We start from the raw sequence: 24,688 nt of genomic DNA, 5'->3' as shown, positions 1-24,688 counted from the left end.
TCCTTTTTGTAATATATTTCTTAGGCAAGCATTCCGTTTCCTTAGATATTAACGTGTTGCTGCCAGTAGATGATGCTAATGTACCCCTTTTAGTCACAAAAGGCATTCTGGGAAACTGGACCAGCCATCAGTCGTCCCTTAATTACCCCTACCTCCCTAGCAGACAGCTACGGTCTACCAACGCTTTATGTGCTGTTGTGCCTAAGGTCAAACGGTCTAGATCAGGAGGTCGCTCTTTTTCCCTGAATGCGGCTAGGCTTTGGAACAGTCTACCCCTGCATCTAAGGTCCAACTCAGATCTTACCTCTTTTAGGAAACACTTGAAAGCTTTTTTGTTTAATAAATAGATTCGTTTAATGTTCTGCTCACCAGTTCAGCTGTCTATACACTGTTAGCATCAGCGCTTGGACGCCTCAGGGCAGCTATTCGCGCTCTATAAAATTCATTTTCATTTCATTTCATTATGGAACAGGCAAGAAAAAATACTTAAGCCCGCTTTATATTCCATACAAAAAACTTGACCCAGAGATGCCTAGCGTTCTTATCAAGGCACATATTATTATGGCTGATGACACTATGAGCAAAATTGGAACAAAGCTTGGAGCTTTAACGGCTGAACCTGTGAAGTCTCTAACAGGATTTTATTAGACAGAAGAAGAATGTGACTTTAAAGATGCAGAAAAATACCTTGTGCCTATGTGGAAAATGAGTTCTGACTTACACATTTGACGATCTTCGGTACAATGAGTTCAAGAGATCAGTCCCGCTAAGTGACCTTCCACTGACGTCATATTCTGTGCATGGGAACATTAAAAGTGTGTTCTACTTACTCTGATGTGCAAATGTTTTGGATCATGCATATGTAGAGAAAGATCTGGGTGAATTTGGTTGGGAAAATATTGATGGGGTGATAAAACCTATTAAATGTCAAAATTTCCTGTATACAAAATGTCCATGTACCAGTACTTGCAAAACCTGTGCTACAAAAAGATGTCCCTGTTGATATGCTCCTCTCAAATGTTCCACATTCTGCAAAGGTACCACGCGCGATTGCTGAAACAAATAAATAAAGTGAACTATGAAAATTTGTCTAAAGCAGGAGTGGCATTCCTTTTTTCACATGCAGATCGTAAACATTGTTTGGTGTATACATAAAAGGATTAAAAAACATTATTATTTGTTTCATTTCTATACATGTCTTTTCTTCCCCTATTATAGATGCCATTTGGAAAATGGCAGAAGGGTTGCTCTGAGGAGTTATTTTCTGTCTCTATAAGACTACTTGACACAAAAATGAAGTACATAGGTCTCACGGTTCCTGAAATATTACATCATCACTGCAACACAGCCGCCATGATTATTAATTTGTCGAGAAAAATTCGGCCCAGATCAGCAATGTCTACCCAAGCTAAATTACTTGTCTAAGAGCCAAAAACACAAATCAAAAATGAAAATCTCCAGACAACAATTTTTTACAGAAGTATATCAGGGGACCGGGATTAAAGGAATGCAAGAGGAAAAACAGAAAATATGGGAATACAAAATTTGACAAAAAATAAAGTGTGTGTGTGTGTGTGTGTGTGTGTGTATATGTAAACCCACACATGCTCACATAGATGGTAATCATACAGCACAAAGCAAGCCAAAAGTAATGGAGTGCTGTTCAGGGTCAAAGGAAAGAGAACACTCAGCGAAAGATTTAAGGGCTACTTGGGTTCTAGGAGCAGAAGTGGACTGTTATTGTATCATGATGTGGTGTTCTTTAAAGAGTTGGGCGCCTTCAGCTCTTTCCTAAATTGGAGCAGAGTTGGAGTGATACTGATAGATATGGGATAACGTTGAGTGCATTGATGGAGAAGGCCGCGTACCTTGCTTTTTTAATTTTGTACTTCGCCTCCATTTTAATGGGATCATTTCAAGGGGTGAGCGGATTTTGCGTAGTCGCGCTGCACAAAGCTCAGCGAAATGGTAAAAAATCGGGGGAAATATCTTGCGAACACGCATTTTGAAAGCGTGAACAAGCAGATTGTGTCATTTTTGGCAATTCTGCATTCTCTGCGGAACGCAAAATTACTCAAATTCCACAAGCTGAACGGAATTTACTGTACAGGCCTAGTCATTTCTGAGGGTGTGCTAAGAGGCACTACAAATGGTAGCTTGTCAGCAGCAAATGTGGGGTGCCGGTCATGCTCTGAAATGACTGATATGAGGCATGTGGTGCAATATAAAGCACTGACAAATAAATACATACTGGGCCACCATATTAAATGGGAAATATTTTAAACATAGAACGTGACTAAAGTACTCAATGATAGGACTACCTGACTCCTCTTTTTGTGGTAGAAAAAAAAAGAACTGAACATTAGACTCTTCGCTAAAGAGTTAGTGAGTGGGGTTACAAGGTGTAATGGGTAAGTATACTTGTAAATTACGTGACAACACCACTTTCAATTGCGAATATCTATGCTGCCCCTTTCTCACGACGCAGAAAATTCCTAAATGAGTCAAGAAAAAGAAGCATATCAGCGGACAATTGCCAGCTGGAAGGTCTGGTGTGAAGAAGGCTGTGTTGAACGTGGTGGGCACACACCCAAGCACCAATGGGGTGCATTGATGGCGAGGGCGTGTTAAACATGCGACCTATCTTTGTTGACCCGCCAGGGGATGGGCTTAACAAGTACAATTATGTATGCAAGTGGTCGGCAGAGCCCAGTATTTTAAGTTCTACCTGCCAATTCATACAACATATGAGATATCAGTGGATAACGATGTAAAAGAGGTTTTCCAAGTGGGAGAATGCTAATTTAATTGCTTCCCTCTGAAGAGACTGACAAAATACATAAAAGCAGTATAACCTAAAAATGGAGCGATAATTGACCCCGCACATCACTCCAGCATCACAGGCTAGGCGTATTGTTGCCTATGGCTTGTGCCAGAAGAAACCTAGAGAGAAAGCAGTATATTGTCGGATGCGGTGTTGTTGCAATGACACGAGGAGAGTCCAGGCTACTCTGCCTTTCATCCGCTGAAGTGGTCCATACCGCAGAGCACGCCAAGGGATCGCGTCAGCGCAGGAGTCCTGGGCGCATCTCATTAGCGCGGCTGATTAAGCGCGTGGACGGCGTTGATTCTCCCGGAAGGACTGCGCGAGACATCGCATCCTCTTCTTGTCAGCAATTATGTCACTGAATGAAGCGGAGCCGGAGCATCGACATGTTTGACATAAGTCTCTGCAGCACGTTACACGCACAAGGACACCTCAGAGATCACAACAGGGACGGCGGCATCTATGCAGCGTGACCTCTTTACAAGCCTGTTTATGTTTTTCCCGACATCATTATGTGTAAATTTTTTATGTGTCCTCAGCTCAGCAGGCAGCACTGGCTCTGCAGAGCTTCAAAGGTATTCAACTAGTTGCATAAGCAGCCGGCCGTTTATTGACTGTTTGCAGGACACCTCCAGATCTGTTCAGAACCAGCGATTATTTCAAAGAAAACAATAGCCAGCTTCCACCTACCCCACGACCACAAACAGCAGATACCAATAAATTGCAGCTGATGCTAAAGTAAGGATTTTGCGTCCTTATCCCTGAGTGGAGGGCAGGGCGGATTGGTTGCATTGCATCGAGGTGAATGTTGAATCCCTGAGTTGTTCTTGTTTTACAAATTGATGGGTATCGTTAATCCCTCTAAAAAGCTGATATTGTCGTGTTTGCCTCACAGTCGCAGGGACAATTAAGCACTATCAAAGGGGAAAGCACTGCCGCTCACCACTAAAGAGGACACTAGCTACTTGTTCCAAGATCTCAAAATAAACAAATATATATGTAGATAGATAGATAGATAGATAGATAGATAGATAGATAGATAGATAGATAGATATGCAGTAATGCAACGCAATACATTTATATACAAGGGTCACTGCCTATAAGCACTATATACTGTTCACAAAAATGTAGACAATTGTGAATGCTATAAGAATGTCGAAAACTAGACAACCAAGTTGTTGCAGTAGAAGCTGGAAATTGTGGAGAATAGGAAAATGGCGGCAAGGTCAATAGGTTGGCGGTAAAGTTTCCGCTTTTTTTGTTCCTGCTTCCAGGTCAGTGCTGGTCTGTCTGCACAATAAGTGTTGTACTTCAATTGCTCACTATCTCGCAACGTTGGGCTTTCCTTATACACATAATTTGGTAATCTGGCCTTCCCATCTCTCAAATTTCTTTTGTTTTCCCTATATCAGTTCCTTGGGTCTTTGATACTGCTACTGTGTTTTAGAAGGATTTCTTTGTGCTGTGCTGTCCCTGCTTCCTTCCTCTGTAGGCACTGTCTCCCTCATGCTCTCTGCTTTCACCTGCTTGTTTGGAATGTCTCTTGGTCTTCTGCAGCAGTCATCACAGCCTCAATGCTGATAGCACTAGTAAGAGTATAATCAAATGTGCCACTGTGTTACTATTGTTGTGGGCATATACGGTGTAAGCAGATTACGCAGGAAGCCAGGGCCTTTCCCCTGAGCAATCCTGTGGCTAACACAGAGGGCTTTAAACTGGATGCGTTCCCTAATGGGAAGTCAGTGCAGTACTTCCAAAGCCTTTTTTGAAGAGGCTCTTCTGGGCAGCAGCAGCACCAGACGCGCAGCAGCATTCTGGATATGCTGCAATCTCTGGAGACACCTCGCATTAGCTCCTAGATAGAGGGCATTCCCATAGTCCAGCCTGGAGGTAACCAGGTTATGGATCAGGGACCTCCTAGCTGACATAGGGATCAGGTCGAGTGTCTTTCTTAAGCAGCGGAGGATGCCAAAACACGTCCCGGCAACACGCCGGGTATGATAATCAAAAGAGATTTTGGAATCAATCCAGATGCCAAGGTTTTTAGCCTGATCCTTGGGAGTAGGTAGGGGGCCTAGAGTATGAGGCCACCAAGCAGAGGTCCAAACAGACGGGGACTTGCCAACAATTAGCTCCTCCGTTTTGTCCCCATTCAATCTGAGACAATTGTCAGACATCCAACCAGCTAGATCCTGAAGGATCTATGGCCTAAGGCAAGGGAGTACAGGTGGAAACTGAAGGAATATCTACTTCATAGGAACAAGATACAAATACAGATTCAGAATGGTGCCAGGATAAGAGGCACACTGAAAGCTCTTGAAGCCCAGACCAACAGGAGTTGATGTATAAGGATAGATTAGAAAGTAGCTGAACTCCAGGAACAAGACATGTTTAATAGGAAAGACACACCAGAAGAAGGTGGCTTTTTAATTAAGTTGAAAAGCCAACTAACACTTTTATTAATTAAGTTGAAAAGCCAACTAACACTTTTAGAGATGAAGAAAGGAGAGCACACATTGGTTAGAATTAAGTAAAACGTTTTAAGATAAAGTAAATAAACACAACAGGACTGCAGTACGACAACTGAGAATGCAACAATATAAGACTCGTATATTAGAACTCCTTATCTCAGAGGGTACAAGGGTAATGGGGAAAAGACTAAGGTGGAAAATTTAGAAAGGTGACGAAGCTCAGCAGAATCACAGTATTTCGAAGCTTGGCCCCTGGGGACTCTACTAACACCACTGAGCGGGTAGCTAGATAGACCAACAGAAAATTGAGAGGTAAGGAAAGAGGCAAAGCATCTCAGGTATTGGAAGACACCTGGTCCTGATGAGTTCCCACATAGTTTTATAAGACATTTTTGGAGATCCTACTGGTTCCATTAGAAGCATTGTTTAACACCTTCAAGGAGGAGGTAAGGTTCAGACATGGCAGAGTACACTATGGCAGAGGCAGCTATCATACTGATTCCCAAGCGGTTGAATGGCTGAAGAGAATGTAAATCATATGGGCTGTTTGACCTGCTCGATGTAAAAGTAAAGATCTTTACTAAGGTTTTTGGCTCAAGACTATACACATAGATGCCAGGTCTAATATACGCTGATCAACTGGGATTCATATGACAATGTCAACCAGATGGCAACATATGAAGAACGACCCAGATAACAGAGCAATGCCCAAAGGGATCTGTGAGACACTGGCAGCCTTGGATGCTGAAAAAAGTATTTGATCGGGTGAGCAAGGCGCTGAACCATACCATACCAAGGGCAAGCATACTGATAAACTGATCCAGGACAGTGTATATACTTTTAGAGCGTGGTACAGAGTAAGGCTATCGTCTATCGCCACTTCTCTTCATAGAGCACTTTGCAGCCGATATAAGGCATAATCGAGCTAGCCATGGCATAATTTTTGACGGAACAGCATCTTTGCTGTTGATGTCCTTATGACCTTGATGAACCCACAAACCTCAATAAATATCCAGTTGAATCATTTGGATTTTTTGAGCACAAGCACATGGGAACATCACTAATGATTACAACACGAGTGGCTGCTGCTTGAGGCACTTGTGTTTTTACACAATTTTTTCACGCCAAATTCATCCCTGTATCGAAAAGAGACACAAGGATGCAGTTCATGCTAAAATATAGTGCCATATGCCAATTTTTCATTTAACATAATTTGTCAACATTTTATTAATTTACTCAAAAACAAATTACCTTAATTTCACACTCTATTATGCAACCCTTTCATAGTGCACAGGTACATGTATTTACAGTAGCGGCTCGTAGTGGGAGTGCCGCAGGGCGGTGAAGCGGGGCGGGGGAGGAGAGGGTGGATGGTAGTAAACTCATTTCATTGCGCACGCTGAAACGCCAAACACGATTCAGCTTGTGCAATGAAATTAATTTTATTTATTTATAGGGCGCGCAATGAAATTTGTTTTATTTATTTATTTATTTACATTACTCCGTTAGGCCATGAGCCGGAGTTTGCTACCCCACACCCAGCCCCTCCCCCACAAGCCCCACCCCCCACGCCCAAGCCGCTACTGATCTTGGGCGTGGGTCGTTTACTACGCTGTCACAACACACTACATGCCTACGCACACCTTTGTTTGGCCTGTCTGGTGCGTTGGTTGTATGCTGCATGCGAAATCTCTGCCTTAAAGGGAGACTGGTAGCATATATAGTCCCTTCAGATAGTGACAGAAAGTCGTGAATAGTGAACATGTTTCAGATTTCCCAGAAGTATGGCACAATTTTCCCTCCAAATTGTGTCCTGGCACCAAATCAGCCTACCTACCATCCTTCCGAGGTGAGTAATTTGACCCTTATTACATGTATTTATAGCAATACTTTTTATTCACAGTTCTTGGAGACATAGGAGTTCAGCATGATGCGCTATATAAAAACAAGTTATTATTACATAAGTATTAAATGTATGCGGTGAGGTAAGAAGCATAGATGTATCAGCTTACAACAATATAACCAGAAAACGTGAATATTGCAACGATTTGACTTCTTAACTCAGTCAAAATTGAATTTACAAACGGAAATGAAATTATATCAGTCACCTTTTCATACACAAATGACACACTTCAAAAACACCCAAAATACCTGAGTGTGCTTTGAGACCCAGTGACGCAGGACATTCAGAACTCGGTTTGTGGCTGCTCTGCGGATTATAAACTCTTTGTCGCACATCCTCTCAGAGTTGTTAAAACCTTTAGAAAAAGAAAATATATACTTGAAAATTCGAAGTGGACTACTTCTTCTACTTTTGTTATTAAAAGTGACTAATTCTTTGTTCGCAAAAGTTCTTTTTAAGAATCTCGTCTTTTGGTGTAAGCTTGTCAGGCTGCAGGGTCCACTCCGTTCTACAGCAGTCGTAAACATGTGCACAACGTTTGTGAACAATTTCATATTTATATTTGAGTGCATATTGTATTTGCACCCGGGTATTTCAGAAAGAAAGTTCTGCCAGTATTTTCTTGAGCAATTTGAAGAAAACACAGAATGGGAAATTTGAATTGAATTTCAATTAGCTGAAAACACAGAAAGGGGAATAACATACTGTTTTACTGGTTGCTGAATACGAAACCCCATTCTTTATTAAGAATGCAAAAACTTCCCTAGATAATACCACGTACTTCTCCCGGGTGTTTTTTGCACTAAAATGTACCTCCCTGCTCAGAATGGACGTGTTTAAGCCTACCATCCACAGCAAATTAAAGCTGAGAAGAGGAGTCAAATGGGGATTATGCTAATTTTGCACACCCATACAACAGCTACGTGGAAAACAAGCACTGGCATAGCCAATAGGTCTCGCCTTTGAGACCTTAAAAGTATTTAGCCGTGCAGCACATTATCCTGGGCCTTACAACATCTACTGTCCGTCAACGTGGAAGCTTTGACACTAATAGGCACATTATAGCACAGCATTGAGAAGTACATAGTTAAAGTGGAATTTTTGTACACCTGGTAGTCTGAACTCACATATCTGGAAGTGCTTTCATACACGATAATGAAGAAAAAAAGAGTCTTAGTGAAATAAATAATTTGCCTGATAGCACTATTTAAGCGAGGAAGCCACAATGCATCCATGTTTTCCGGTTTCATTTTGTACAAATCAGCCAATAAATGGGTATGAACGTATCCTTCCTTACGCTAAGGTTTATTTTTATTTTAGTGCACATTTCAAAATATAACGCAAACTCAACCGAAGGGAATTGGAGCACTTTACATGAGCACCCTTTGCAACACCCTTTGCAACTCTTAAGCGATGCACTCAAGGAATGCATTTTTAAAGTGCTTCAATGCTTTATAAGAGTAGTATATAAATACAATAACAAAATAGATGTTCCGAGCAGCACAGGCCATTTATTATATGTATATGCAAAGGTACAGGAAATGTGCTCACGGTGTGAAAGACTGGAGCCCCACTTTTATTTTTTGCAATTTTATATACAGCAAACTCAATCGTTCAAGGTTCGTTGCATCTTCCTTCTGCAGGGAGCAAATAAGAAAGGAAGGCAGAGTGCTTGGGAGATAGGAAGGCAGACAGCATGGGGGTATCGGAGTAAGGGAAAAAGAAGGCACAGAGCATTGGAGAAAGGAAGGCAAAGTGCAGAGTGCATGGGAGAAAGGAAGGCAGAGAGCATGGGAGAAAGGAAGGCAGACATGGGGAAAGGAAAGGAAGGTACAGTGCATGAGGGAAACAAAAGCAGAGTAAATGGGAAAAGGGAAGGCTTAGATCGAGGAAAAAGGAAGACTGAGAGCAAGGTAAAAAAAGAAGATGGACAGCAAGGGAGAAAGGAAGACTGAGTGCATCGGGAAAAGGAAAGCAGACAGCAAGGCAGATTGCATCGAAAAAGGAAAAGCAAAGTGCATGGGAAATATGGGGCAAAGTGCATAGGAAAGAATGTAAGGTAGACTAGGAAAAAGTAAGCAAACTTTATCATAGAAAGCAAGGAGGGTATGTGAAAAAAGAAGGCAATTATGTGGCAAAAGGGAAGGCAAAAAACGTCAGTAAGGAAGACAGGGCGTGTGAGGAAAAAAGAAAGAGAACATAGGAGAAAAGAAAGCAGAGATAGTAGAAAAATGAAAGCAAAATATAGTACTCAGCAGAAAGGAAAACAGAGCAGAGAAAAATGAAAGCAAATAGAGCATACAGGAAAGGACGGCTTAGAGCGTGAGAGAAAAGAAAGCAAAAAGTAAGACAAATTGTTGAATGTAAGAAATTGTAACTCACTAAATCCTGAACAGGTGATGAATCAGTGCAGAATGGAAAAACATTGATATGTGTCTTTCTGGATGTTCTATTCTTGTGGGGATTCCATAGCAAAGAAAGGGTATGACTTATTTTTTCAAAAATGTCGAACATGATGGTGGTGCAGGTTCTGCAAAGCGCACAACTTCACCTCTTCCTCCCCCTTCCTTAATTTGTTCTAGCAATCTTCAATAAGTAAACTAAGGAAATCGTTAGTCACCTGCCTTGGAACAATCTGGATACAACGACTGAAAGAAAGGAGATAATCTCATGCAGCCTTATTCATCAACGGGCCGTTTTGCGAACCCCTAATAGCGATTCATAGCGATTCGCTATTAAGGACTCGCAAAACGGTATTCATGTAGGAATTGCTAAATAAATAGCGATTCCTACACATTCCTTATTTGCGAGTAGCAAATTGCTAATCGCAAATAAGGAATAACTCCCCATTCATTCCTATGGGCCAAAAGGCCCATAGGAATGAATGGGGAGTATTCCTTATTTGCGATTAGCAATTTGGTACTCGCAAATAAGATAGCGATTGAAAGGGTGCCAGGGGTGTCCAAAGGACACCCTGTAGCACCCCTTAAATGCAAATTGAAACAGGTGTTGCGCACACACATGTCCAAAGGACATGTGTGTGTGCAACATGCAACTTAGAAAAATGCTTTTAAAAGCATTTTTCTACGTTTTTGCTATTTACCGAGAGGTCTGACCTCTCGGTAAATAGCGGCCCAAAATTGCATTTTCGCAATTTTAAAATGCTTCATGAATTGCATTTAAGGAATCTCAAATAGAGATTCCTTAAATTCAATTCTTCGCAAATGTGCGAATTCTTAAATAGCGAATTTTGCATTTGGGATGATGAATCCCAAATGCAAAAATTGCACTCGCAAAAGGCAAGATTCTGAGAATCTTGCCCTTTGCGAGTGCAATTTAGCTTGATGAATCAGGCGGATAGTTCTTCCAGATAACTAATATTTAATAATTTTCGATTAGACTTATTTATACTTAGAATTTCAACACCTATTCTTCTAACAATTATTTTATTTTATTACACCAATTACATTTAATAACATGCTCTCTTCTTAACATATCTAGTCCCCCAGATAAATATTAAGATTAATGTTCATGCAGGGGTAAGTGCCCCCAATTTTGGTTGGATTCTAGCCGGACAGAACACTCCCTTTCAATTGTCAAGGGCCCCAGTCACACATTCATGCAGTGCATATTCTGTTGTCGATCTATGCACCTTGGGTCTAGAATTACATCTCCATTAACATCGGAACTGCTTCCAGTTTACTCAAATTTAGAAAGGAACTTATGATTGACTTATTCAGAAAACACAACCATCTAACCACCACATAAATATTCTTTGTCATTGTAAAGGATCATGATTCGTCATGAGGGTGTTTCATTGCTTTCTGAGTAGATTTGTACTCTACAAATACCTTTACACACACAGACACACACACATATTCAATAAAGAAACCAAAGTTTTCAGGAATGTTATAGTTGGGCTGAGATTTCACTTGTACAAAACCACTGAAATTCAAGTTATTGTTGCATGAGCTACCTCCAACTTATGCCCCTGCAATGCACTGACATAGCTAGTGACATCGCTGATGACATCATCCACAGAACCACTCACACATCCACTCACACAACCACTCGCATTGCAACTCACATAACCAAAGAATCACTCACTCACACACTCACTTATAGGTCCATACACCCACTCACACACCCATACAACCACTCAGCCACCCATTTCATAGACATATACAGCCACTCACACACCCACTGACAGGCCTATACAGCCACTCACAACCCCACTGACAGACGTATACAGCCACTCGCAAACCCACTTACACATCCATACACCCACTCGCCTATCCACTCACACATCCATACAGCCACTAAGACACCCACTTGCACATTCAAACAGACAGTGACACAGCCACTCAAATGACATATGTTATAAATAGTATCACTCATTAGTAGCTGAGAACATTTAATAATTTAAATTTTGCAGTAGGACAATATATGTTTAACTGTCATAAACATTTATGAAACTCTTACACTCACTGGATGATGTCATCAGTGATGTAATTTGAGATGTCATTAGTGATGTAATATGTGAGGTCATAAGCAGTGCATTGCGGGGGTGTAAGTTAGAGTTAGCTCAGGTAACTATAACCATTCAATTTCAATGGCTTTGTAAGAGTGTAATCTGAGCCTAACTATAACGTCCCTGTACCCTTTGTTTTTTTCTGTGAATTTCTACAATTTTTATTGTTATTTTCTAACTATAATGTCCCTGTAACCCTTGGTTTTCTTAGTGAATTTCTACTTTTTTAATCTTATTTCTTAACTATAACGTTCCTGTAACATTTGTTTTTTTAATTAATTTTGAATGTTTTTTAAATTGTATTTCCTAATTGTAACCTGTGACATTTGTGAGTGGATGTGTGATTGGCTGCATGGGTCTTCCTCTTCATGTAACAATTGCTTCAATATGTAGAACAGTGCCTTAGCCCAGCTTAAAGAAAAACAGACCAGAGCATCCCCCAGCTTTAAGAAAGCGAGAGCTTTTCAGTGTGTATCTGGCTCTTATGGAAAGTGAGCTGTGACCATAAAAATCGACGACCCACCACTGACCTGTCCCGCTACTCTCCAGTTCATTTGCAGCTGGTGTTGGATGTGGGGGGTAGTGTGGCAGTGGGTTGGAAGTGCCAGGGTCCCCGGAAACAGTGATGATAGAGCAGCAGGCACGGCTCTGGGAGTCCACACCAGGGCTCACTAATTACAATCATACTTCTGTCAGCGTTCCAGAGCTGCCCTGCCCCGGGAGCCAGCTGTGCACGCCCTGCCATGGCTTCCGCAACCCTCATTGAGCACTCAGATGCAGTGCTGCTGTAATGGCAGCTCTGACAGTCATGTTCACTTACCTACTTCAACCTCAGTGCGCATGTGGTAAAGCAGCGCTGAAAATGTGTGATTAATGCATTTTAATGCGGTGAGGCAGACCACCACATTAAAAGGTGTTAGTCTAATGCCTGATATTTGGTACTTGGCAGGGCTACAGTGACCTTGTGTGCATGTATTTTTGGCAATGTGATTGTTCCTCCAGCGTCTACATCCACAAATCTATGATACCATGAATACTCATCAAGAGAAGATGACAAGACTACAAAGAGGTGATTCTCCAGCAAACAGGGGTACTTCCTCTTAACTATATCAAGTAAGTGATTGTTTGGTGGAGATGTACTCGTATTCATCTGCATCAAGAATAAGTCACCAGAATTGGTGGGAAACACGATCAGGCCTTTTGGTAAGCTGTCCCTCAGACCTTTGCATACTACTATGGAAAATGGGGTGGGGACAAAAGTGCGCAATCTACAGATGAGTTTAGGTATTTGTATACTTAGGGTAATTAAAACAGAGACCAAGGGGAGGGGTACGTGCCGCCCCCCTCTCTGGGGCGAATTTGGACTCAAGGAACCATCCCCATTCAGCCGGCATCTTCCTCCTGGGTGCCCTGGAGCCTCACTCTAGTATATATATTAAACACTCATAAACATTTGAAAAACACTCACAGTCACTGGATGATGCCATCAGTGATGTCATTTGAGATGTCATCAGTGATATCACTGAACATGTCATGAGTGATGTAATACGTGAGGTAATAAGCAGTGCATTGCGGGTGTGAGTGATAGTTAGCTCAGCTAACTATAAGTGCTGACATTTCTTTGGTTGTGTACAAATGAAATGTCTGCCTAACGATTAGGTCTCTGTAACCTTTGTTTTTTTCAGCGAATTTCTAAGGTTTTTTTAATTCTATTTCCTAACTATAACGTCCCTGTAACCTTTGGTTTTTCAGGGAATTTCTAAGATTTTTTAAATGCTAATTCTTAACTATAACGTCCATGTAAACTATGATTTTTTAATTGAATTGTTAAGGTTTTTAAATTGTATTTCCTATCTATACGGGTTATTTTTATAAGCTTGTGTTTTCTTCAGTGGATTAATAAGGGTTGATTTTTTTCTTTACATTTTTTATATTCATGACGACATCAACAGGGTGTTTTCAAGTAACCGAAAACTCTGCATCGGCCCTATGTATAGTAACCATATGCACACAACCAACACAACGGCTATTGTCAGAGCCACCCTAGTATCCAAATATTGTTAAGTTTTTTTCTAAAGGGTTTTGGTTTCTTTAGTTTTTTGGAATATTCGCGACGACGTCACGATCCCTGCAGACACATTGCAAAAACGGAAAAAACAAAAGCAGACATTCAATGATCACTAACACATCTAAAATTAATATGTCAAAAAATCCATTCTGAACATTACCCTACACATATTACTATATACATAGTTCTTTCAAAACATGTTTAAACGCATGTTTATGTACTAAGTTTCTTTAAAATCCATCTTTCAAACCTATTTTCCTTTTTCGCTATTATTCGAGACGTCGCGATTGACGTCATTTACCGTGAAGATTTGCGCCTTTTGCATAAAATGTAAAACACATATATACACATACTACAGTATTTTACACACTAGGGGCTTCTTACAGTATTCTCTAAAGTCATGTTTTTGTAGAGAGTTTCTATAAAAAGCATCTCTAAAACCTATTCTATTTTTTCGCAGTAACTCTGGAGATCGCGATGTTGTCAGTAATCGTGATTCCCCCAGACACATTGCAAAAGCGGAAAACCAAAAGCACACATTCAATGACCACCGACACATCCCAAAATATGTCAAAAAATCCAGTCTGAACACATATTACTACATACATATTTCTTTCAAAGCCTGTTTAAACTCACATTGTTGCACTACGTTTCTTTAAAAACCAACTTTCAGACCTATTTTCTGTTTTCACAGTTATTCTGGACGTCGTGATGATGATATTAACTGCGATGATTGCGCCTTTTCCATAAAGTGAAAATACATGTATACACAGGCATTACAATATTTTACACACTAGAGGTTTATTATTGTACACTTCAACCTCATGTTTTTCTAGTGTATTTCTAGAACAAACATCTCTAAAACCTATTTTCCATTTTCACAATGACACTGGAGATTCCGATGAAATAGGCAATTGTGATCCCTGTGGTTACGACGCGAAAGCAGAAAGCAAAAGCAGGAATTCTATAGCCACCACCACATACAAAAAAATTATAACTATATAATTAATTCTAACCCGCACAGTAGATCACTCACAATATAAATAACTCTATAAAAACATTTATCAATATCTCTATAAAAATGCAATTTAATTATTCATTGATTTTGTTTTATATTTTCACCAATATTCACAACAATGCTGAAAATCATGAAGTACCCACGATGGTACACCGGGGAGGGGGCGGTCACAACATAGCGTAAATATCGTGTGCAATTAAAAAAAATCAATTTTGGACACATAACTTGTGTCACTAACACTTCCATTTCTCAACCATGGGGTCAGAGTATCTCCACCCTGACCCCTTATGTAGGCTTTTACACAGATTTGCAACCCCAGGAACGGTTTCCGATAGACAAAATGGTGGCAACAACTTTCTATTGAGGTTGCGTCCAGCCAACCAGAGCATTCCCATTGGCGCGTGCATTCACGGTTCATCGGTAAACCATCGCATAATATTTGCAGCCAGAGATACCACTATAATTGTAAACCTACATTTCTCAAAAACGACTGAACAGATTAACACCAAATAAACAAAAGGCACTTCCTTGAACTGACATCTACCTGCCTGCCAAATTTGGTGTAAGTCCGTTCAGCGGTTCGGGCTGTAGAGGTGGCTAAATGTTCCTGTGGAAATTAATATTACAAATGCAACCTTATTTTGCGCCCCACATTCTTGGTCCCCACTGCACGGATCACCCCCAAACTATGCATAACAATAGTACCCACCATGACAAACTTTCAGCAAAATTTCATACAGATTGGTAAAACGACGCCAAAGATATAGCCAAGTCAAAAAATGCTTTTACTATGGAACTAGGTCCTAACTATAATTACCTACTGGTTACCCCCAGTAGGTAAAAAAAAAATATATATAACTGACTGACTGACATACTTATAAAGGGCTCGATTGCCGTTGCGTCTTGGTGCTAAGGTGAGTTGATACCGTTGCCTGGCAAGCCGAGCTGGGTACTAGGGGAATAACCAGTTCTTGACCAATTTCCTGAAAAGAGGCCTGCTGGACTGTAATCTGATAGTGGTTGGAAGAGTGTTCCACAATTTGGCTGCTTGATGGGAGAGGCTCTTGCCGCCACATCTAGCCTTTTTTATCCTAGGAACCAGTAGCAGCCCAGTGTAAGCTGACCTGAGGTTCCGTTGCTGCTCATACTAGGAAAAGAGTTTTGGAATATCCGTGGCTCCCCCTCCATATAGAGCCTTGTGCACGAGATAGAGGGCTTTCAATTCGACTCGCTGTAGAACTGGGAGCCAGTGAAGCTGTCTGATACTCGCTGACGTGGGTTGGTGTTTAGGAAGACCCAGCAGCACACATGCTGCCGATTGTGCAATAATTGTAGTTTGGCGATCTGGCCCTTCTCTATTCCCAAATATAGAGCATTGGTATAATCGATTTTCGAACGGACAAGTGCTCCTATCACCGTTTTCCTGAGAGTAAGTGGAATAAACTGCAGTATTTTGCACAAGATTTTCAGAGTGAATAAGCAGGAGGAAGTTAGCGTACTGATTTGTCTTTTTCAAACTTTAGTTCATGGTCAAACATGAAACAAGGTTTCTAGCCGTGGTCACAGGAACTGGGCAGTTCCCCGCCTTGGAAGGCCACCATAATTGGCTACATAGAGATGGACCTGACCCAAACTCAATGACCTCCATCTTTTCAGTGTTAAGCTTGAGGAAATTTGAGTTCATCCATGCCATCACTGAATTAAGATATTTACGAAAGCTGACAGCTGTGATGTCCACACCCTGCATGACTGATACCACTATATCGGTATCATCTGCATAAGAGATTAATGTGAGGCCATGATCTTTAATTACTCTCACCAGAGGGGTGACATATATAATAAACAGCGTTGGTGACAAGGCTGACCCCTGTGGGACTTCACAGAGGAGGCAGAAGTTTCCTGACTTGAGGCCATCCCAGTGGATCAACTGTGCCCTGGATGCCATGAAGGATGATAGTAGGGTTAGAACCGTCTCTCTAAAACCTACTGCCTCCAGCCGCCGCAGCAATACCGCATGGTTAATGGTATCAAATGTCGCCAACAGGTCCAGCAGGATGAAGACGGCTCTCCCCCCACATCCATCAGTCTTCGAATCTCTTCTGTGGCCATGATCAAGGCAGACTCAGTGGAATGTTGGGACCTAAAACTGTGTTGGGTGTAATCCAGAAGGTTATTGCAGTCTAGATAGTCAGTATATTAATAGCTCTTTCTAAGATTTTGGTCAGTAGTGGCAAACATGAAATTGGACGGTAGTGTTTCACCTCTGTGGGGTCCAATGTCGCTTTCTTCAGGATGGGCCTGATAGAAGCTTTTTTCCATGGCTGTGGAAAAACCCCGTAGCTAATAACCTCATTTAGGTGGGGAGTCAGGTAAGCACTGATTTTCCCAGAAACCAAGTGCAAAATAGAAGGGGTGAAGGGGTCCATAGGTGAACCGGATTTAGTCAGTAATAGCAAATCCTTTACTTTCTCTGCCCCTAAAGCAGAGAACCTTATCAGGCTGCTATGGGTCAGATTGTCCTCTGAAAGGTCTTCATTAGTTCCAATGGAGTTGGATACCATTTCATGAAGTTAGTTATAAACTGTCTACACTTTGGTCTGGAAAAAGGAAGCCATCTTATCCACAAAGTTTTGGTCGGGTGTGAATTGGCTATCCTGCTGCCGCTGTGATAGAACTGTCACAGTTTTAAAAAGCTCAGTTGAGGAGTTTTTGGCCGTCTGTATGTTTGTTGTAAAATATACCATTTTAGCATTTTTTATTGCTGCTTTATATTACTCTAGAGCTTGATTATAATACCTTTTATGTTCTTCACTATAGTCTGTCTTCCAAAAGTTGTTCAATGTGTCTGCATTTGGCTTTAATAGGACTAAGCTCTGCTGTATACAAGGGTGCAGATGCTTGGTTATATATATATATATATATCAGAATCCCAGATACTCCTTCCGGAAAACACTGCCCGTGGAGGGGTGGCACGCTGACCGGCGGAGCAGGCCGGCAGTTCAATATCCAATAAAGCGTTGAGAAATGCGCGCTCTCAGGTCACAAATGCACAAACCAGTAATCCAAGTTAATCATGATGTTTATTCACATAATAAACCTCTGTGTCGCGTTTCAACCTTCAAGAGGTCTTGACCACACACCGGAGTGAAAATAAACAGGGTCTTACATGCTTTTCCTGTAAAACAGCGAAGACAGACTGTAAGGACAGTAGTGAATACGATAATGCAGTAAATCTCTGGCCATCTTGTGTTGGTTAGGGTAGACTAAGTGTAATGTGGTTCAACAGTAAAATTAAATGACAATAATGAGAAATGTTGTCACCTTACGCAAATATTAATTCATAGATAGAATCACATTACCAACTATGAAAACAGAAAAGGTAATTGCTTGTGCAACCTTGACGTTCGACATTGCTCGTCATGTCTATGCTTGTAACCTTAGTTTTGCTGTAAAGCTGCAATGTGTTTGGTCCTCTGTGCTGTTTAAAAGCCATCCTGGATTGAGTGTTATCTATTATGATGTTTGTGAATGTTCATCTCGGTGACATGACTACGCGTGGGAGCTCCTTCTGTGGGCGGGCCGTGTTCCATTTGTTTGGGAAACTCCCCCAGTGCATTGTGGTGTCTGGTGTCCATACCACATATTTGAGTGACCTGTGCTTGAACCAAATGTGTAGCTGGTACTCTAGTGCTTATGTAATATGTAAGACACATAGGGCCAGATGTAGGTAGGGTTTTACCGGTCGGTAACGGCCGAATTCGGCCGTTACCGACCGGTAAATGGAATTTGAGATGTAGGGGCAGATATTTACAGAATCGGTAAATTTACCGTTCGGTAAATTTACCGATTCTGTAAATTTACCGAACGGTATTTTTACCGATTCGGTAAATATGATATGTAGGTGGGACTCTTCTGAGTCCCACAAGCCTTACAGATTCGGTATTTTACCATCAAATTCTATTTGATGGTAAAATACCGAATCGGGTGTGCATGCACATGTGTGCATGCACACCTGTGCCATATGACAGGCAGACCTGCCCTTAGGGCAGGTCTGCCTGCCACATGGCACCCGGACCTGTTTTGGGGGTGCTAGAGGGTGTCAAAGTGACACCCCCTGCACCCTTGTGAAAATCGGTATTTACCGAATCGGTAAATACCGATTCAGTAATGCCCATTCATTCCTATGGGCTTCAAAGCCCATAGGAATGAATGGGCATTACCGGTCGGTATTTACCGAATCGGTAAATACCGACTTTTAAAGATTCGGTAAATCCACATCTGGATTTACCTACATCTCGGTACTTCTATTTTACCGATTCATAAATACCGAATCGGTAAAATTCGGTATTTATGACTCGGTAAAATAGAATTACCTACATCTGGCCCATAGTCTCTTCTTATGAGTGGGTAGGTTAAAAAATATACACCCCATAGTGGTATAAAGAGTCACTGACCCTGTGCCGTAATCTACTAATGAGTCAGCAGCCTACCTCACCTACGTGTCGGCTCCCTGTTAGATAAGATTTCACCATAGTGGTGTGTGTGTATTGTCGGCGTGTGAACAGATGGATGAGCAACTATTCCAGGATGTGGTGCTCATCCTGTGTGTTATTCACAACCCGTATGTCATCTTACTACAGTGCACAAATATAGCAACTAAAATAAACCACGTGTACAAATGCAAGATGTCTTATCTGTAGCTGGGATGCAGCACGGAGATGTCCTTGAGGGCAACCTTGTTTTTTTTTTATAGTTACGGCTAGTCTAGACGTGGAGACATCCCGCCGCCGGAGAGGCAGATCTTGGTGTTTGTAAACACGAGTACTGTATAAGAACCAGGTGGGCCTCGTCATCGGCAAATTAAATTAACAGCTGTGCCGTTCACAGGAGCGCAGTTTGCCCTTCCGTGTGGACCCGTGCAGTTTTGCTGGCGGTGCAATCCTCCGCGGCAGGACTGGCCAAACATTTCCACCATGTTGCCCTTCGATTGAGGACGCTACTTCACAGCTGTTCGTTTTCACTGGAGGGCTGTTAAATATTTATAATTAATGTGCTCCTCCCAGGTGTTTGAACTCACCTGGGAGGAGCTGAAAAGCAACATTGAAAAGGTGGCCCTTGTGCAAACTCGCAACATACCAATACCCCCATGAAGAAGGAGAGAGAACTCCGAAACGGGTCGGGATTATTATTCAGAGAGCATGAATGCCGGGTTCTCAATAAAAGAGTTTGTGAAAATGAACAGCTGTGGAGTAGCATCCTCAATCGAAGGGCAACATGGTGGAAATGTTTGGCGCGGCCAGTCCTGCCGGAGGATCGCACCACCAGCAAATCTGCATGGGACCACACGGAAGGGCAAACTGCGTTCCTGTGAATGGCACAGCTGTTAATTTAATTTGCCGAACTTTGTTGTTGCTTGTAGCCCACTGGAGGGCTGTTAAATATTGATAATTAATTGTCATGAAGCGGAACCCACTGGAGGGAAAAATTATGCCCAAGTACCACAATGACCAGCATGCAACAGTGTTTGAACTCACCTGGGAGGAGCTGAAAAGCAACATTGAAAAGGTGGTCCTTGTGCAAACTCGCAACATGCCAATTCCCCTCATGAAGAAGGAGAGAGAACTCCGAAACGCGTTAGACAGCATTAATGCAGGTTTCTCAATAAAGTGTTTGTGAAAACGAACAGCTGTGGAGTAGCGTCCTCAATCGAAGGGCAAAATGGATGGAAACATATATATATATACCAGTATGTAGTTATAGTTAGGATCATTTTTCAATAGGACAACACATTTTTTGACTTGCCTATATCTTTGCACGAATCTTCACAAGAATTTTCCAAAAAACAAATCTCATAATGAGTCTAATTGTGATTGGAAAGTTTTGAGGTGATTTGTCAAGTGGGGGCAGAGAAAAAGTGGGGGACAAAAAAAGTGTTTTTACAATGTTCATTTCCATAGGGATTTTGAACACAACCTCAGCCCAAACTACTGGATGGAATAACACGGAACTTGGCAGAAAGCTAGCTGTTGGTCCAGAAAGAATGATTTTGGGTTTTTGGTGTAAATCTTTAAAAAACACGTTTGTACATCTAGGGATGCGGATCCTCCGAGGATCCAACAGTCCCAGTGCTGAAATGTGATTGGCTGCCAACACTTCAAGCAGGAAGTGTTGGCAGCCATATTGGGACTTAGCTTCAGCAAAGTTCCACAAAAAAACGTTAAAAAAGAGAAAGGAGCAGGGTAGGAATACTATGATCCCCTATGCCTCTAGGCATATTTTTGGGCGGTAGTCATGATGGAACTGTGGCTCCTGCCAAAAAAAAGAAAAAGAAGACGCAAGGGCTTTTGCACTTCTCTACAAATTAGCCCCACGGTGGACAAGGTTCTGGGGGCATGTGGCCTTGTAGAACATTTAAACAAGAGGGGCACACAGGCAACCCACTCCTTGGGCAGTTGTATGCCTGCCCTGGGGCCCACCACCTCCCCAGGGCTTATATTGTCTTTTGGGGGTAGTGCAAGGACCCTCCGGGCCCCGGGGACCACCACCTCTCCCAGGCTAATTATAAATTAATCTTGAGGCCTCATGGACACCCCCATGCCCCATGGACCACTACCTCCCCTGGGCTAATTTGTTTGCAATGGGGTCCTCACGGATCCCCCCGGCCCTGGCGACCACCACCTACCTGAGGCCAAAATGCATTTTTTTTTAAATGGGAGGGAGGCTGAGTGGCACCCTTCCTTGGCAGTTCTGGGCCCTGGGGACCACCACTTGCCCATGCAGCCCCTCTCATGATTTGTTAATGTCTGGACTTCAGGGGATGGGGTCCCTGAGGGTGAAATCGGCCTGGGAAGGGGAGCCGTGCAGCCCCCTCCCATATTATGATTCTTTTTTTACACTGCCAGGCTCTGTGGAATGGGGTCCCCTGGGCTGAAATCGGCTGTGGTAGAGGCATTGTGGCCTCCTTCCTCCATTTGTTAATGGCCGGTACCCAGGGGATGGGGTCCTCCGAGGCTGAAATCGGCCCAGGGAGGGAGGTCAATCGGCCTACCATCCGTATTAAAAATAAAATAACTGAAAGGCCAGGCACCTGGGGGATGGGGTCCACGGGGTCAAATTCGGCCTGGAGAGGGGGGCAGTGTTGCCACCCTCACTCATTTGTGAATGGGCAGGCCATGGGGATTGGGTCCATGGGGCTGAAATCAGCCCAGGGAGGATGGCGGTATAACCCCTTCCCCCATTTGGCACACACTCACAGACCCTCCTAGAGACTTGTGCAATCACTCAGAGACCCATTCAAAGACTTATGGACTCACTCACAAACCTACTAAAACACTCATGTGCCCCCTCACAGACACACTCAGACACTCATGCACCCAGTCACAGACCCATTGAGACAGTGATGCACCCAGTCACAGACCCACTGATACACTCATGCACCCACTCACAGACCCACACAGACTCACGCACCCACTCACAGACCCACTGAGACACCCATGCCCCCAATCTCAGATCCACTCAGAGAGTCACGCACCCTCTGACAGACCCACTCAAACACTCACGCACCCACTCACACACCCAGTGAGACACTTATGCAGCCACTGCTAGAACCATACAGATACTCACACACCCATTAGGACTCTCATTCACACACCCACGGAGATACTCATGCACTCACTCACACACTCACTGTCAAAGTTACAGGTTGCATTTAGAAAATTAAAAAAAACTTTAGAAATTCACATAAAACACCAGAGGTTACAGGGATATTGTAGTTAAGAAATAGAATTTAAAAAAATTTAGAAAATCACTGAAAAAAAACACAGGTTACAGGGACGTTATAGTTAGGAAATGGAATAAACAAATCTTAGAAATTCCCTGAAAAATAACAAAGGTTATAGGGACATTATAGTCAGGCTCATATTTCACTCGTACAAAACCAGAGACATTCAGCAGTTATAGTTACCGTAGCTAACTATTGCATACGCCCCTGCAATGCACTGCTTATGACCTCACTTATTATCACTCATGACATGGTCAGTGACATCACTGATGACATCATACACAGAACCACTCACACACCCATACAACCTCTCATATGTCCACACATTCAGCCACACAACTACTCACATACCCATTGACACAATCATACAAGTACCCACAAACCTACTCACTGATCCATACAGCCACGCACAGTTTCACTCACTTATTCAGCCACTCAAACAACCAATTTCTCACCCACATACCCACTCATGCACTTAATATATATATCTATATATATCTCTCTCTATATATAAATATATAGATAGAGAGAGAAAGGTAGATATATTTATAGATATATATATACCTAAATACACTTCAGTGCAGCCATATACACACGCTGAAATTTGTGGAAATTACAAGTTATGGTTAGGGACACAATCTGCAACTCGCACAACAACCATGCAAAAATTATTTGCACATCACATACAAAGCCATAACGTGTTATGGATTGTGCTTCTAACCATTTAATTTATAGCCATACCTGTAGGACTTGGCCTTGTTGGCTAAAGTTCCCTAAACCTTTTGCTTTCCCCCTAGACCGTTTTCCTGACATAGAGTTGCTTTGAGTACTTTGCCACTGCTGATCACTGTCAAAGTACAAGTGTTCCCTATGTAAAATGTAATGGGAATTGGTTGGCCATGATTGGTATGTTTGCCTTACTAGTAAAGTCCCTAGAGATGTGCACTGTGTGTGCAATGGCTAGTAATGCAGGGTGCGCGGAGAAGGGAACTCAGGCCTGCAGTGTAGGGCTTGAGCGCAGTATGCTAAGTTAGCATGTTGTCCTGACTTCCCTTTTACATACACATTGGGCACCCCGTGGTAGGTATCGGGTACTCCCTGGGTAGGGTGCAGTGTAGGTAAAAGGCAGGGTATATACTACGGTATGTGTTATGTCCTGGCAGTGAAAAACACTCCATTTCGTTTTTCACTGCTGAATGGTCATCCTGCCCATAGGACAGAATGGGGGAGCTGGGTGTTGTGTTTGTTAGTCTAGTTTCCTATCAGTTTGTAATGGAGAGGTGAAGTTTAGTATGTATGAACTCACATCTTTCTGTGAAGTTGGTTTTGTCACTGCATGTTCAGAAACCACTCTTTTAGAAAGTGGCTGAGTTTTGTGCTTTAGGCTTTTCTGTGTGTCTCTGATGGAATGTGAATTGTCTGTCTGGATCTGAAAGGTGAGAGGAGATGGGAGAGGTCTTGACCCAGGGAGGGGTTGAGATGGCACCAGGCTGCCCTACATCTGGAGAGTAGGGGGAGGGGAAGCCCAGGAGGTGAAAAGGCCTGGGCTGGTCCTATAAACCAAGTGACCCATCTCCTGCTGGGTGATTAAAGATCCAGACCCCAGTATCAAAGGGAGAGAGGTGACACTGGGAAAGAGACACCCAGAACTTATTTACGGATGGGTCAGGGACCCCTGAGCACAAACAAACTTCAAAGACAGTAAGGGGTATAACTATGAGAGCTGAAACCCCTGAACGTTGGAATGAAACAGAAATGGATTGAGACTGAAAATGCTTGGACCCATTCTGTGGTCAAGAGGAACCTCTGCTAAAGAAGGAGCAACTGAAAAGACTGCTGTGGAAAGACCAATCCTTACTTCGTGATCTGGGGCTGGTCTGCAGTTTGCTGTTCTAACTAAGAGAGAGGCTGTTGGGACTGGGCTTGGAGGCGTTGGGTCCCCCTGCTTGAAGAAGACTGTGTTTTGTGCTGTGTCTTGTAATCCCAAGGGCCCGAGGTGAGCTGGCTCCCTGTTTGGAAATACAGGATCATAAAAGTTTCAAGAGAAGTCTCGAGCAACACGGTGTGCGATTGCTTTTGCAGCATGAGAC

General features: G+C 42.5%; 1 protein-coding gene across 2 annotated transcripts in view; it reads right to left on the bottom strand.

The window, feature by feature from the left end:
• The window catches only part of RASGRF2 (Ras protein specific guanine nucleotide releasing factor 2), a 1,720,695-nt gene that overhangs the window by 355,909 nt on the left and 1,340,098 nt on the right, over positions 1–24,688 (bottom strand). For both annotated transcript variants that reach the window (XM_078675315.1, XM_078675317.1), the window contains exon 18: positions 7,450–7,556. In XM_078675315.1, the coding sequence (XP_078531441.1) occupies positions 7,450–7,556 (107 nt within the window). The remainder of the gene's footprint in view (positions 1–7,449; positions 7,557–24,688) is intronic.

This window comes from Lissotriton helveticus, chromosome 2_1 (genome assembly GCF_964261635.1).
Source record: "Lissotriton helveticus chromosome 2_1, aLisHel1.1, whole genome shotgun sequence".
Lineage (NCBI taxonomy): Eukaryota > Metazoa > Chordata > Amphibia > Caudata > Salamandridae > Lissotriton > Lissotriton helveticus.
The sequence above is the reverse complement of the archived record's forward strand: the minus strand, read 5'-3'. Positions and strand labels throughout refer to the sequence as shown.